The sequence below is a fragment of the Crocodylus porosus genome, unplaced genomic scaffold (assembly GCF_001723895.1).
Source record: "Crocodylus porosus isolate Cpor-Errol unplaced genomic scaffold, CroPor_comp1, whole genome shotgun sequence".
NCBI lineage: Eukaryota > Metazoa > Chordata > Crocodylia > Crocodylidae > Crocodylus > Crocodylus porosus.
Genome location: NW_017728949.1, coordinates 3,592,904 through 3,606,360, shown reverse-complemented (window position 1 = coordinate 3,606,360; position 13,457 = coordinate 3,592,904). Strand labels below are relative to the sequence as shown.

Genomic DNA, 13,457 nt, shown 5'->3' with positions numbered 1-13,457 from the left:
ACAGTCTTTAGCATGCGTGATATGATAATTGTTGCAAAAAGCAAGGAATTCTATTTGCAACAGTCAAGCTGAAACCTCCAAAGTGTGAAGAATTTCAAATTAAGATAAACGCAGAAAGAGACAAAATCTAGAAGTAATATTAAGCCTGTAATGCCATTAATTTAGATCAATGTGTAAGGCAAGCCAATCTGTAAGTAGGTGGCAAGGTTTCAATGTCTGGGATGTGAGCCTGCAGCAGACGGCAAGTAGGAGAAAGACATGAGAATAACATGGAGAAAATTAGTCTTTTTCTACCAAAAAATATAGTTGTATATTTGCACACCAGCATAATAAAATGTTGCGTCTCTGAGAGAAGGAGAGCTATTTGATTAAAAGGTTTAGACAGTGCTTAGTGAAAGATGGAGGACAAATCTGGCCTTGCTTTATGCGCATGCAACTATATGGGGACAGTCTATATCAGGGGAAGGCAATTATTTTGGGTGGAGGGCTGCTTACTGAGTTTTGGCAAGCCATTGAGGGCCACATAACAGGCAGCCAGGGGCAGATAACTATTAATTTTTTAGGGGCCCCATGGGCAGATAGAATGGCCTGGTGGACCATATCCAGCCTGCGGGCTGCATTTTGCCCAAACCCAGTCTATAGCTATAAAGATATATCTAATAGCAGTTTCTGGCCAAGAGCATTTAAAAAGCATGAAAAGAAGAAGCTATAGAGATACAAGGATGCAAGAAAGTGTAAAGAGTAGGAGAAAAGCATACATTATGTATGCTAGCTTTGTTATTACAGGTATAGGAACAGAGCTGATAAAGGTTCTCTCATGGAGAACCTGTATGATAGCAAGATCATGAAATAACTGGGCTTGAAAAGACAAAAATATAGACCGAGTCAACTGAAGAAAGATGGGTTGTGTGCAGTTCTTGACCACCAGTATCTTGCTATCGGCATTTGGTGTGCTGACTTATTTTTCATCACAGGTTTTGAGGTTTTTATTTTCTAAACCTTAAGGATTTGAGCAGTTTCCCAACACAAGTGAAATATGTTGCTCAGTATCACAGCAAGCCAGATTCTACAGTTCTTTAGCTACTTTGTGTTTAACTTTTTTTTTTAGCAAGACAAAATTACTCCTGAGCCAATGTCCTTATATGGGGGCAGCGAGTTCTGTTAAAGTCAGCAGCCAGTATTATTGCCCTGAGAAGATAATAATAATATTGGCTTGAAAAGAAGCTGAGATCAATACTTACCCCAACAGGTATTACATTACCAGTCACTGATACCTGACATCAGTGCATGTAGGGTTACATACATTTTAAATGTTCTCATTAGGAAAAGAAAAAAGAAACTAATCTCATGACCATGAATTTTTAAAGTTTAGCTTAAAATTTGAACAGCAAAATGAATGAAAGGGTCTAGAAAAAAAAAACTTTGAAGGGAAGAATAATTTTCACTTAACTCAGCAGCAGCAGCCAGTTAAGATGCACAAACTTGCAAATGTAATGTGCTTGACATTGCTCCAGATATAGATATTTATTCTAAGGAGCTAAATAATAAAAGCTGAGATTCAACACATGACCATTTTGGGCCAATCACAAGTCAGTACTCTTCTAGGCAACAAAATGACTTAACAACCTACCTTCACTAGAACTCTTAGCAGGATAGTTCATTAGGATTTCTGACAAAAAACAAACTTTTAAATACACATTAACAGCAATAAGAAAGTTTGCATAAATACAAATAATGAAGCTGCATCAAATATAAAATGGAAAAGCGGCTGACATATTTTGTTCCTTTACATTTTGTTCTGTTTTTTTTCTTAGAATGTCCCAAACTATTATAATATCTGTTATGAAGTAAACTGAATAAAATTTTAAAGGATTAAAGGAAAAGTATTTGAAATCATATTTTTTGTTCCTTTTTAAAAGCCCTTTCAAGGTGGGGAAAATTCATGCATTATCCACTGTCATCTTAGAGCACAAGGACAGATACAGGCAGCTGCTTCAAGCTGGCTATGGTGTGCAAAGTTCACTGTCGTGAATGATTGACTGCTAAATTGTCAGGGACAAATTAACAAATACTCACAAAGATGGGGAGAATGTGTGGCTGGTTTCAAAACACACTTTACTGTGAACTAGAGACTATTGCACATTTCAACATAACACAAGAAAAGTAGGGAGTTCAAAAGATAATACACTTTGTAACATAAAAATATACAAACTAGCTTGTGCACAGAAATCAAAACATGGATACAAGACACCACTGCAGTCAAACCTGTCTTCTAGTCTGTATGTTTTTAGTGACCTTTAGAAACTGGTCTAAACTGATTATCAGCAATACTTTTTTTGTTATTTTTTTAAAAAAATATTTTGAGACCACATTTTTGATACACATATATATAATTTTGTGGTCAAAAACAGACAGACTTAACTTTAGCGATACTAAATAAAAGTGCAAAAATGTTCAAAAAAATAAAACAAAATTAAAAAATATGGAAGCATAAGCTAAAAATTTTCTGCATAGCTGAAATCTATTTAAAGCGAGTCCTTGGTAGGGGATGTGGACAGGAGGAGAAAGCAGTTTTTTTTTTTTTTTTTAAATGTCTTCTGCATTTTTGTTTCAAATAATGCAAAAATGTCATTTTGTCAACTTCTAAAATATTTCACAGACAGTTCACTCCTGCATCCTTAGACACCATAGTTGTGGCAGTACCTCCTTCTGCAAGGTAAACAGCAGTGCTGGATTTAGAGTGGACTGCCCTTTCGTTGCCGTTATTGTTGACCTCGCAGTCCAGTGGTTCAGTAGAGATGACCCATGTTGATGGGCGCCACCGCTTCAGTGAATAAGGAGTTTTCACACGTTTCTTGATCTTCTCTCCTGAGCCTGGCTTGCCATCTTGCAACGAGTCACCTATTAAAGATAAGCGAGTAGAAAATATAACATTGTAGAAGAAAGCGCTTGAAGAGTTCAAGGTGGTTATTTCTAGAAACAGAATCCTTTCAAAGCAAGCACAGTGACAAAAGATATAACTAGTATTGGATGCACAGTAGGTGCCATTAAAACACTGGATCAAATTTTGCTCTCACTTAAACAGTGGAACTCTGTAGTTATGCCACTGGAGTCATCTGGGTTACTTTGGATACTTTTTGCCCCCCATGATTTACCATTCAGGTGGCTTGCACCATCAGGGTATCTTTTTGTACTTGAAACAGGTGATACAGTGGTATCGCAGTTTCTATAGGGCAGTAAAACACTTAAGTCTTTAAAAACACTACATTTTTAATGGCATGATTTTATTATTTAATCTTGTAATTCCATTTTACCTGTTTCTTAAATAGGTTGTAACGCGCAGAACCACAGCCAAAGCCCAGCTTTTAATTACCCTGGAATACTGTATTGCACAATTCAGGGTTTGAGAAACCTACTCATGGCTTGTGTAGCGCAAGAAGAAATGCTGCCTAGGATGAAGGACTACTAGCTGCTCTGGAGAGAAGTGGAAAATAAAAAAGCACAGTGACTAATGTAACACTAGCCCTTCTTGAGCAAGGGAAGGGAGTTAAGCTCAGAGCCACTACCTCTTAGGGGAAGAGAAAGGGTGAGAAGAGGAATCATAGTGGAGGGGGACTGGGAGGTTCAAAGTCTTCTATTTTTTCAATAGTAGCAGAAATGTTCTGCAAAAAGGAAGGCATTTATTTGTGACTGGACTTGGGATGACAGAGCAGATATTAGGGGAATTGATTTATTCCAGGGATGGGGGAGAAAGAAAGAACTGATATATTTGAGGGTCTGAAGCACAGAACTAATTTACTGGGAGAAAATTAAGCACTAAAATTAAGCATTAATGGGAATTTGGGAGGGTGGCTTTTGGGGGTGAGAGACAGCACAAATGTTTACTAAGTTACTCAATAACTAAGCATGCTGGCAGGTATGCTTAGTTGTTGGATAACAAAGTGTTAAGGAAATTCAAGACCTCTCTGCACTTACATTGCATGCCACTGCTATCCAAAGTATTTGTGGCTGAGAGATCCAGTGAATTAGGCCTCTGTGCTCTTCTGGTCTGGGTCTGGCTAGGATTTGTTGCCGTGCTCTGGATGCTGACTGCAGCTATATCTTGCACTGGGCAAGGATTGCTATTGTTGTTATTGGCATTTGTTCGTCCATTATCCAGTGACCGCTCTCTCCTGTCCACTAAACGATCTAGAACACCTTCATCGTGGCTAACTTGCTGCTCCCGTCTCAGCAGAGGTTCATGCTCATCAGGGCTTGAGTTAATATTCAGCCGACTGTCCTCTCCACTGAACTGGTTCTGAAGCATTTCTTGGGCCCTGTGTGTCATGGAACTGGTCGTCTGGCCAGATGGCACTGCTCCATTGGCATACTGGGTTGTTACAGCATGTGAATTTATGCTGTGGCTCCTCCCAGCCACTCCATTCATAGTAACTGTTACCACATGAGGTTCTGCAGTATTGATAGAGTTCATCTTGGCAACTCCAGTTTCTACTTGCTTCAAGTTTGATTTGTGCTTGCCACCAAATTTCAGTCTTGGCTCCTTTGTTGAATTTTTGGTGTTTAAGGGTAGACTAGTAGGCCTCTTCGGCAAGTTTTGCTGCTTCGGTAGAGGGTAGACCTGAGCAGATGGGACATCTGGTATCAAACATGCTTGACCATTCCCTGCTTGTGAGAAGTCCTGCTGTCCAGTTACCTCTACTGCTAATTTTATCAGTGGATAAAGCAAGCTAGAGCTGGTACTGCTGAGTGGATCTGGTCCACTGAACTGTTTCAGGGAATGCTCCATCAAATTCTCATCAGAACTCTCCTTTAGGTTCTTATCTACTTCTTTTGGATCCAGCTTGTTGGTCTCCAAGTCCTCCTCTGTTAGCTGCAGACAAACAGGAGTTGGCCCAATAGGCTGCATGATGTTTGTAGCATGTAGGTTTGCTTCATCTGAGTAAGGCATCTCAGATATAGTTGTCATGCCAGTGCTAGGAGTAAGCCCAGTTGTATTGGTGGTAGTAGTGTTGGTGGACAAGCTGGTGACGCTGGTCTCAGGACTAGGGATTCGAGCCTGTGCTTGCTGTCTTTCATAGTTAATGGAGTTTCTGTTCTTTTCCCCTGAAGTCAGTGGCGTAGTGGACATTGAATGCTCAGAGGAAATGTTCTTCACAATGCTGTCAGTGTGGTGAATTGAGTCTTCAATGTAGGAGGAAGAAGAATAATCTGGATAGGGCCTGATCTTTGACACACGCCTATGGTGTGACAGGTTGCTTTAAAAATAAAGGAAGAAAAATGTTACAGTATAATAATGTACAGTATTAACAAGTACATAGTAATACAAAGCTAAATCAGCTTTCCTTTGGGAGACCAATTACTTCATGAATTCTGACAGCACTACAGCTTCTACAACCTCTGGCTGCCATGAAATGGCATTAGTAGATAAGAGACTTCATCAAGGATGTTACTTTGGTTTTTTTTTTTAAAGCCAAATAAGAGGAATGTTGTTCTATTTGTTCCATATGCTGATTGCTTAGTTTACTGTTGAGCTAAGCAAGAGTAAGCGCTGACAAGAGATGCTGAGGAGGCAGTAGGTAAAGGAAACGTTAGAGATGGAAGGAATAAAAAACAAGGCAGTCACAAAATTTTGATAAAATCCATGGTTCTAACAAATTTGTTAAAAGTGATCCATGTGTTTAATACAAATTTAACATGAGAAGAAACACTACCATGAACAGCAATAATATCTCCCAACATGCATCTATAGAATATATAAAATGTTAATGTCAACTCAGCTGACTTTCCTTCCACCTGGATCATTTACAGTCAGAAAAGGGAAGTTCACAGCGCCTCTGAGGGTCAGAATAATTATGACTTCAATGCTGACCTTGTGGTTCCTTAATTGAATGAGTGCAGAACTGAGGCTCTGAGTGATTTCATGAACTCATGTTTCCCAACTGGCAATGAATACACATAGCTTTTAGCAGAAACATTTTAAACAGAAATATCATGCATCATTTAGCAGCAATTCCAAAGACAGGTCATAATAATTTCTTTCTTTTAACTGTGCAAGTCTATTTTTTGGGTGGCTATGTAACTCAGCCAACAAAAAAAACCCCAGTCTCCTCTATCCAAAATACAGTTCACATCACAGGCACATGGGCTTCAGAGATATTTGGGGAATTTGAGGACTTAGAGCGGTGAAGAATCAGTTTCTTTGTGGATTCACAGAGTAAATTAACAACCTGGACCAAATTATACAATGTCTATGTACAAACTAGCTCACATAAGCATGTCAATTTCCAGGTCTAGGAACATTCAACTACTATCGACGACAGTCTAAATTTACTCCTGGAGGTGATGAAGTTATAATATTAATATATATTATTAATATTAATATATTAATTGGCTAACACTAAACTTCATTTCTTACCGTTCATTTTGCATGGCAGTAGACATAGGATTGACTGTTGGGCTAACTGATTTGTTCCTCTCCCAAATCATCATGAGTTCAGCCATCCTCTCCTCAGCACACTGGGCTGTCAGTCGTGCTTCAGCATCTTGGTCCCAACAGTCTTCAATTGTCTCTTTTAGTGACCTTATAGCCTGCAAAAAAAAAAGCCGTGTGTCAAATTATTCACCTTTGATTTTACATTTCAGCTTTGCTGTCCTATTGATTGAGTGATCATTTTCAGTTATTCTAGAATGCTACCAAAATCTGGGCAACAAGACAAGAAACATGTTAGGTAACCTAAATATAGGAGTCACTCTAATAGTCCTATATTCTAACTGTTCTACGGTTCACCATAATGAGCATTTAAAATAAGTCTGTAAAACCTCACCACTCACTATTAGCTCAGAACAACACACCTACATGAGCTGAACCAAATGGAACTCTCTTTAAAAAACAGCTGGTAAACTTGCTTCTTCCAGAGCTGTATTAAACAGTGCCATAGTTAGGATACCAGCAAGCACACACTCCTTGAACACTGTTGCAGACCTTATTAAGCATTAGAGGCTGCTTCCAGGCATTTAAAAAATGGTGCTTTACGTTAAACTTGGCACACTCCTGTAGAGAGTCAAGTGCATGACTAGAAGAGGCAGTGCTTCAGCTGGACTCGGCTCGCCAAACATCTGTATAAACTGGGTACTTTAGGGGAGCTTTTTGGCCCTTTTAGCTAATAGCTGATTGACTCAGCTTTAGATATAAACACCAAAAAGCCCCACAGAAGTGTCTGATCTATACAGACGCTGAATAGTTAGGTTGAACTAACACACTGCTTCTTTTAGGTAAAGAGTGTGTGTGTGTGTGTTGGGGGGGGGGGCGGCGGCACGGTGGTTAATGTCTGCAAGCAGCCAGAATGCTTTATAGGAATACAAAAGGATAAAGTAGGCTAATTTGCATAAGTTATACCAAGCAGTCAGACTAAGGGAAATAGACTCTAAGGAAATGGTAAAAGGTGAGAAAATATCATCAGTGAGATAATTTTAGAACCATGGTAAAGGTGAGAGAATTGTAAAGTAGGCCAGAGATGAGAGAAGTGTAAGAGTTTAGCTCTAGGCTAGTTAGAATAATTTAATATGAGAATTAGAATATTTTAGGACATATGCTTGCCCTATTAGAAGTAAAGTGGCTTCATATTATTGATTAGCTAATAGCTAATAAAAGAGTTGGCTTTACCCTCAGATAGTGTTCCTCTAGCTTAGAACTCTGGGTCACAAGGAGGTTCCCCGTTACTCGTGTAACAAAACCCTTTATTTTTAAGGACTTAAGATCTTGTCACATAGGACACTTGCAATGTGTTTTATTAGATAGCAGTAAGTGTTACCACGCCAAATGAAAAGTTAGAACATGTTCTGAGCAGCTGTAGGGTACCGTTTAATATGATCTCTAACAATCTCTACCTTTCTGATCGTCAGTCCCAGCCCCAGCACCACACCGGAGTCTTGACTGGCTCCAGTGTGGTGCACACATGTTTTTTAAGGATTGGCAAACTTGGGGGGCAGGGGTCTTGAACCAGCTGCAATGCTGTCCCTGGACTGAGACCGACAATCAGCTGACTGTTCAAGACCCTATCCCTGCTATGTATGCAGCTCCTAAAAAACATGTCTGCACTGCACCAGAGCCAGCTCAAGACTGGTCCTAGGCCTGAGACGCACAATAAACTGATTTTAAGATCTTGGAATTTAGTAAGTTTAGGCATTAAGATTACTGTCTTTCTCTTTCTGGTATTAGAATCATCTTTCTTTTAGGTTCATGAATATTTTCTAATTTCTTCACTGTAAGAACCAATTCTGTTACGCATCTATATTTACTTGCTAAATTTAAGGTTAAGGTTTTTATGCAAGTTCTTATACCTGTTCCTTTGGACTACTTGGTTTTGTTAGGACAGGCTTCTCAAACCTACCTTGGTCCTCAGTCTGCATCTGGGGGTCAAAATGGCAGACGTGGATTTTTTTTCTTTAAACTGTGCTGGCCAAAACTGTGTAATGAACAGGGATCCAGGTTTTCCACTTCCCACAGAAAAACAGAGAAAACCACGTATTTCCCATTTTTAAATCAGAGAAAATCCAGATTTTCCCTTTTAGAAGAGAAACCCACGGATTTCTCCCTTTTGCAAAGAGCTCTGCAGGCTGGCTGAGTTCCAGCCTACAAGAGCTTCTTTGCAAAAGGGGTGGAGAAACCCTGCCTGGAGGGGAAGGGAGAGGGGAAAGGATGGGGCCCGACACTCACATCTACCAGGGGCTACTTCAGGCTCACTGTTCTTGCTGGAGGTAAGTGAGGCTTGGGGGTTGTGGGGCAGGGCCGAGGGACCGAAACTGGCTAGGGGCTGAGGGAGCAGGGAGGTCTGCAGCCAGCCGGGCACTCTGGCCAGGAGACGGCTTGCAGCCTGCCCACTCCCAGCCAGAGTGCCTGGCTGGCTGCAAACCTCCCTGCTCCTTAGCTCCCAGCCAGCTTGGGCACTCCAACCAGGAGTGGAAGAGGTTTGCAGCCTCCCTGTTCCCTCAGCCCCCAGCCATCTTGGGCACTCCCCGGCCAGGCACTCCGACCCGGAGAGGGTTTGCAGCCTGCCCACTCCAGGCCAGAGTGCTCGGCTGGCTGCAAACACCTGCTCCTGACTGAAGTGCCTGGCCAGGGACTGCCCAAGATGGCTGGGGGCTGAGGAGTGGGGAGGTTTGCAGCCAGCTGGGCACTTGAGCTGGCAGGAGGGGATGGGGGGGGTTGCAGCCTCCCTTGCTCCCTCAACCCCCAGCCAGCTTGGGCACTCTCTGGCCAGGAGAGGGGGTTTGCAGGCAGCCAGGCACTCCAGCTGGGAGCAGGGAAACTGCAAGCCTCCCCTTCCCCAGCCAGCTGCAAACCCTGGGTCGCAAACGCAGAGGGGAGCACAAAGGGCACAGTGGGGCAACGCATGGAAGCTGCCTGCTGCTGCAAGCTCTGTGCTGCCCTGGCCATACTTCTTCTGTGTGCACAGGGGCAGCACACACCTGCCCTGCCCCACCCCACCAGATCTGGGGGGTGCAGGGCAAGGGGCTACGGACCTGGGTCCCTGGCCCCATAGCTCTGGCAGCTGGGGGCCTTCTCCAGCAGGGCTGAGGGGCAGAGGCTGTGGGTGGGAGGCAAGCGGCAGAAGCAGGACTGTGTGGGGGGGAATGAGGGACACCAGCAGGGCTGTGGGGGGTATTTAATTTTAACCACAGATTTTGGGATTATCAGAGAATTTGCAATTTATCAGAGAATTTGTGATTTTTTTTTTTTATCATGGAAAACCAGGATCCCTGGTAATAAAACACCTCCGCAAGTAGACCGGAACGCAGGTCACAATGTGTTTTATAACAACATTATAGTACCAGAAGCTTTGACTTCCTCATAAATGTGCCTGAAACCGTTTTCTAAGTGCTAGAGCAGCTAAAGCTCCGTTTTCATCAAAAGTCAATAATATATCTCTTGATTCTTTTAATCACCACTTCTCTCACTTACTGAACTATTTTATATTCTGTAGTGAAATAAACATGTGAATCAAGATACTTTGCATTTTCCATGTAAAGATCTCCAATATTAGGGATGCATCTATGTGTGCCTTACTGTGGAGCTGACTGACTAGCTCTGCAGTAAAGCATCACCATCTACACACGCACCCATATTAGGGCGCAGTAAATTAATTAACTCTGCTGGTATAGGACAATACTGTCTGGGACAAATACCATCCTACAGCGGAACAGTTGTGTGCACCAAAACACAAGTGTAGACAGTGACCGAGGCTGAATGGGGCACTGTGTGTGTGGGCTGCCTGCTGGCTAGACCAGCACTGCAGCATGCTCATGCCCCAGCCAGCCCCTCAGCAGCATGCTGAGACAGGGCAGAGCAGCCCCAGGCTCGCGGGGATCCCCCTGTTCTGCCCTGGCTCAACATGCTGTGGTCCCAGGCACATATGTAAACACTGCGCCTAGGAGCAATAAACTCTGATACAGTTTATTGCTATGTGTTAAGTGCAAGCTTAGATGCAGCTTAGGAGCAGTTTATGGAGAAAATGAGTTTCAGCCACTTACTAACATGGAGCAGAACCCTTGAGAATCCCAGAGCTTTATGAATTAAACTAACTGGACCAAGATCTAAAAATCTCCTAAACACTCATAATACATATGCTTTAATTTCTCCCATCTTAAAAAACACCTTTGACTTCACTTGCTTCTTCGACTACCACCAACAGTGAATCCAGAATTTTGAAAAAGGAAGTGCAGGCAGGATCAGGCCCTTGATCTCTGAGGCACACAGGACATGGCAGGGGCTGCTGGCTGCCTGTCCAGCTCTGGAAGAGGGGCTGCACAGACTGGCTGTAGCAGGAACAGGACCTCGGCTAACACGGATGGCAGGGGCAGAAAGGAATCAAAGTGCATTGTGACTGCACCACAACATCCCCCTAGATCTACCCTTGACAACCACCCTCAACTGCCTTTTCCATTTTATCTTTGGGGATTCATTTCCTCAAATTCCAACCTAGGCCCTCACCAATACAGTTTCCACCCCCAAACTTACTGAACGAGCTCTTAACAGAAGTCACTGATCAGTTTTTCAAACCCAGATCTTATAACCAGTATTCTTTTCTTCCTTTTTCTTGACTGAGCAGCCCCCTTCAACAGAGTTCACCATGGTGTCCCTTTTGAAATCTGCTCTTCTGTTGGCTTCCAGTGCTGGCTGCCTGTCTTCCGGTTTTCCGCCTACCTTTCTAATAACTTTTTCAGCTGTTCTTCAGAGGATCCTCCTCATCCCTCCTCAGCTTTCTGTAGGGGTTTCTCAGGGCTCTGCCTTTGGCCCCTTCTTTTCTTCCTCTATCTTTTACCTTGGGGTAAGCTCATCTCTAAACCCATATTCAACTACTATCCCTACTGTGGGCAATTTATAGATCCGGCTCTATTCCAAACTCATTTCTGTTTGTTCAAACTAAACTCTGGGCCAATTTCTCCAACATCTTGTGGATGTTCAGCCTTTAGTGCAAGCTCAACCCAAATAAACAGAGCTCTTAATCTCTCCCTTACACCTCAAGCCTGTCTTGGGGTATTAAGGAAAGATTAGTCCAATAAAACCCCTGCATGGTTTAATAGCAGAGTTAAGGAGGCGATTCAAAGCAAAAAAGCATCCTTTAGAAAATGGAAGGCATACCTAAATAAGAAAAACAAGAAAGGTCACAAACTCTGGCCCTCACCAAGGCTTTTTTCTAAAAACTGCATTGCTACAGATTGGAGGGCAGGTTATTTTGTGGACAGAGTTGATTAAAAGTTAGGAAAGACTGGGATAAATGGTTACTTTTCAGGTTGGAGGGAAGTCAAAAGGGATCTGCAGGGATCTGTGCTGGACCCTATTTTGTTCAACATTTTCACCAATGATCTGGAAATGGAGGTGCACAGTGAAATCTTCAGGTTTGCAGATGACACCAAATGATTCCAGGTAATCAAGTCCCAAGGTGACACAAAGGAGCTGTAGAAAGATCTCACCAAGCTACGCAGTAGGGAAAAAATGGTGGATGAAATTCAGTGTTAACAAGTGCAAGGTCATGCACATGGGGAAAAATAATCTCAACTATATGTACACAGTGCTGAGTTCTGAACCTGCTGTTCTAAGGAAAGAAACCTTGGAGGTACTGTAGACAGTTCTCTAAAAACATCATTAAGAAGGGAGCCAAAAACAAAACAAAGAGCATCATCATGTCACTATACAAATTCATGTTATGCCCACATTTTGAATACTATGAATACTGTGTGCAGTTTTGGTCTCTGCATCTCAAAAAGGATGTAGGAGAACTAGAAAAGGTACAGAGAAGGGCAGCCAAAATGATCAGGGGCCTGGAGCAGCTGCCATACCAGGAGAGACTAAAAAGGCCACGATTCTTCAATCTGGAAAGAGAAGGCTGAGGGGAGATACGACAGAGGTCTATAAAAATCAAGAAACATGTGAACCAAGTGAACAGGGAACTATTGTTCACCAAGTCCCAGAATACTAGAACTAAGGGCTATTGCTAAAATTAAGATGCAACAGGTTTAAAACTAACAAGAGAAAATACTTTTGAACGCAGTGCAGTTAACTTATGGAATTCACTGCCACAGGAGGTGGTCGGGGCAGATAGCATAGCCAGGTTCAAAAGGGACAGGATAAATTCATGAATAATAAATCTATTAATGGGTACTGAACAGAACAGTTGGAGTTGTCCCCTTTGAGGGGACAACCAATAGTGGTGCAAGCCAGGGAGGATACTGAATAGGGGACAGATCACACTAGAGATAGCCAATTCAATGCTTTTCCTCTATAGTGTTCATTTCTACCACTCCTGGAGACAGAATACTGGGCTAGATAGACCACTGACCTCACCTAGCATGGTACCCGTGTTCCTATGTTCTCTTTCTTAATTAGTGTAGATGACACCATCAATTTGCCTTCACTCAGACTATAACATGGATCTCCTGTTCACTTTGGACTTCTGTCTAATTCCTCATATTCTGGCTATGTACAAATCCTCCATATTGTTTCTGCATAGCATCTCTTATGTTATAGGCATGTCTCTCTATCCACACAGGTTGCCCAAGCCCTTTACATCTTGTGTCTCAATTACTGCAATATCCTTTCTCTGGCTTTGACACAGTTTATATTCACTTAGAAGGCTGATGCAAAGTTCACTTTCCTGGGCCATCATTTATTATTTCATCCTTCTGCTGGCCCATGCTTTTCTGACTCAACGAACAAACAATTTGCTTTCTCCTTCAAGACTTTTTGCCTTCTACTCTTCACCAGTTGTGTAGTATGAAGAGGTTGTAAGGTAAGTGGCTCAGAAGGCAAGCTGCCATTCACATCTGCTAGATTTCCAAACAAGCACCTTTGTGCTTTCTCTCTGCTACTGTACGTACTCGGGAGAAGATTCCTTTAATATCCTAAAGCTATTTCATTATTCTTTTTCAAATATCTCCTTTGTCACGATGCACCCAAA

At 42.2% G+C, this 13,457-nt stretch overlaps 1 protein-coding gene across 1 annotated transcript in view; it reads right to left on the bottom strand.

The window, feature by feature from the left end:
- Positions 1–1,106: 1,106 nt before the first annotated feature.
- The window catches only part of BMPR2 (bone morphogenetic protein receptor type 2), a 186,391-nt gene continuing 174,040 nt past the window's right edge, over positions 1,107–13,457 (bottom strand). Inside the window, exons 11-13 of the mRNA XM_019554216.1 lie at positions 6,416–6,588; positions 3,976–5,255; positions 1,107–2,901 (exon numbers count right to left, since the gene is read on the bottom strand). Coding sequence (XP_019409761.1) covers positions 2,654–2,901; positions 3,976–5,255; positions 6,416–6,588 — 1,701 coding nt within the window. The 3' untranslated portion in view covers positions 1,107–2,653. The remainder of the gene's footprint in view (positions 2,902–3,975; positions 5,256–6,415; positions 6,589–13,457) is intronic.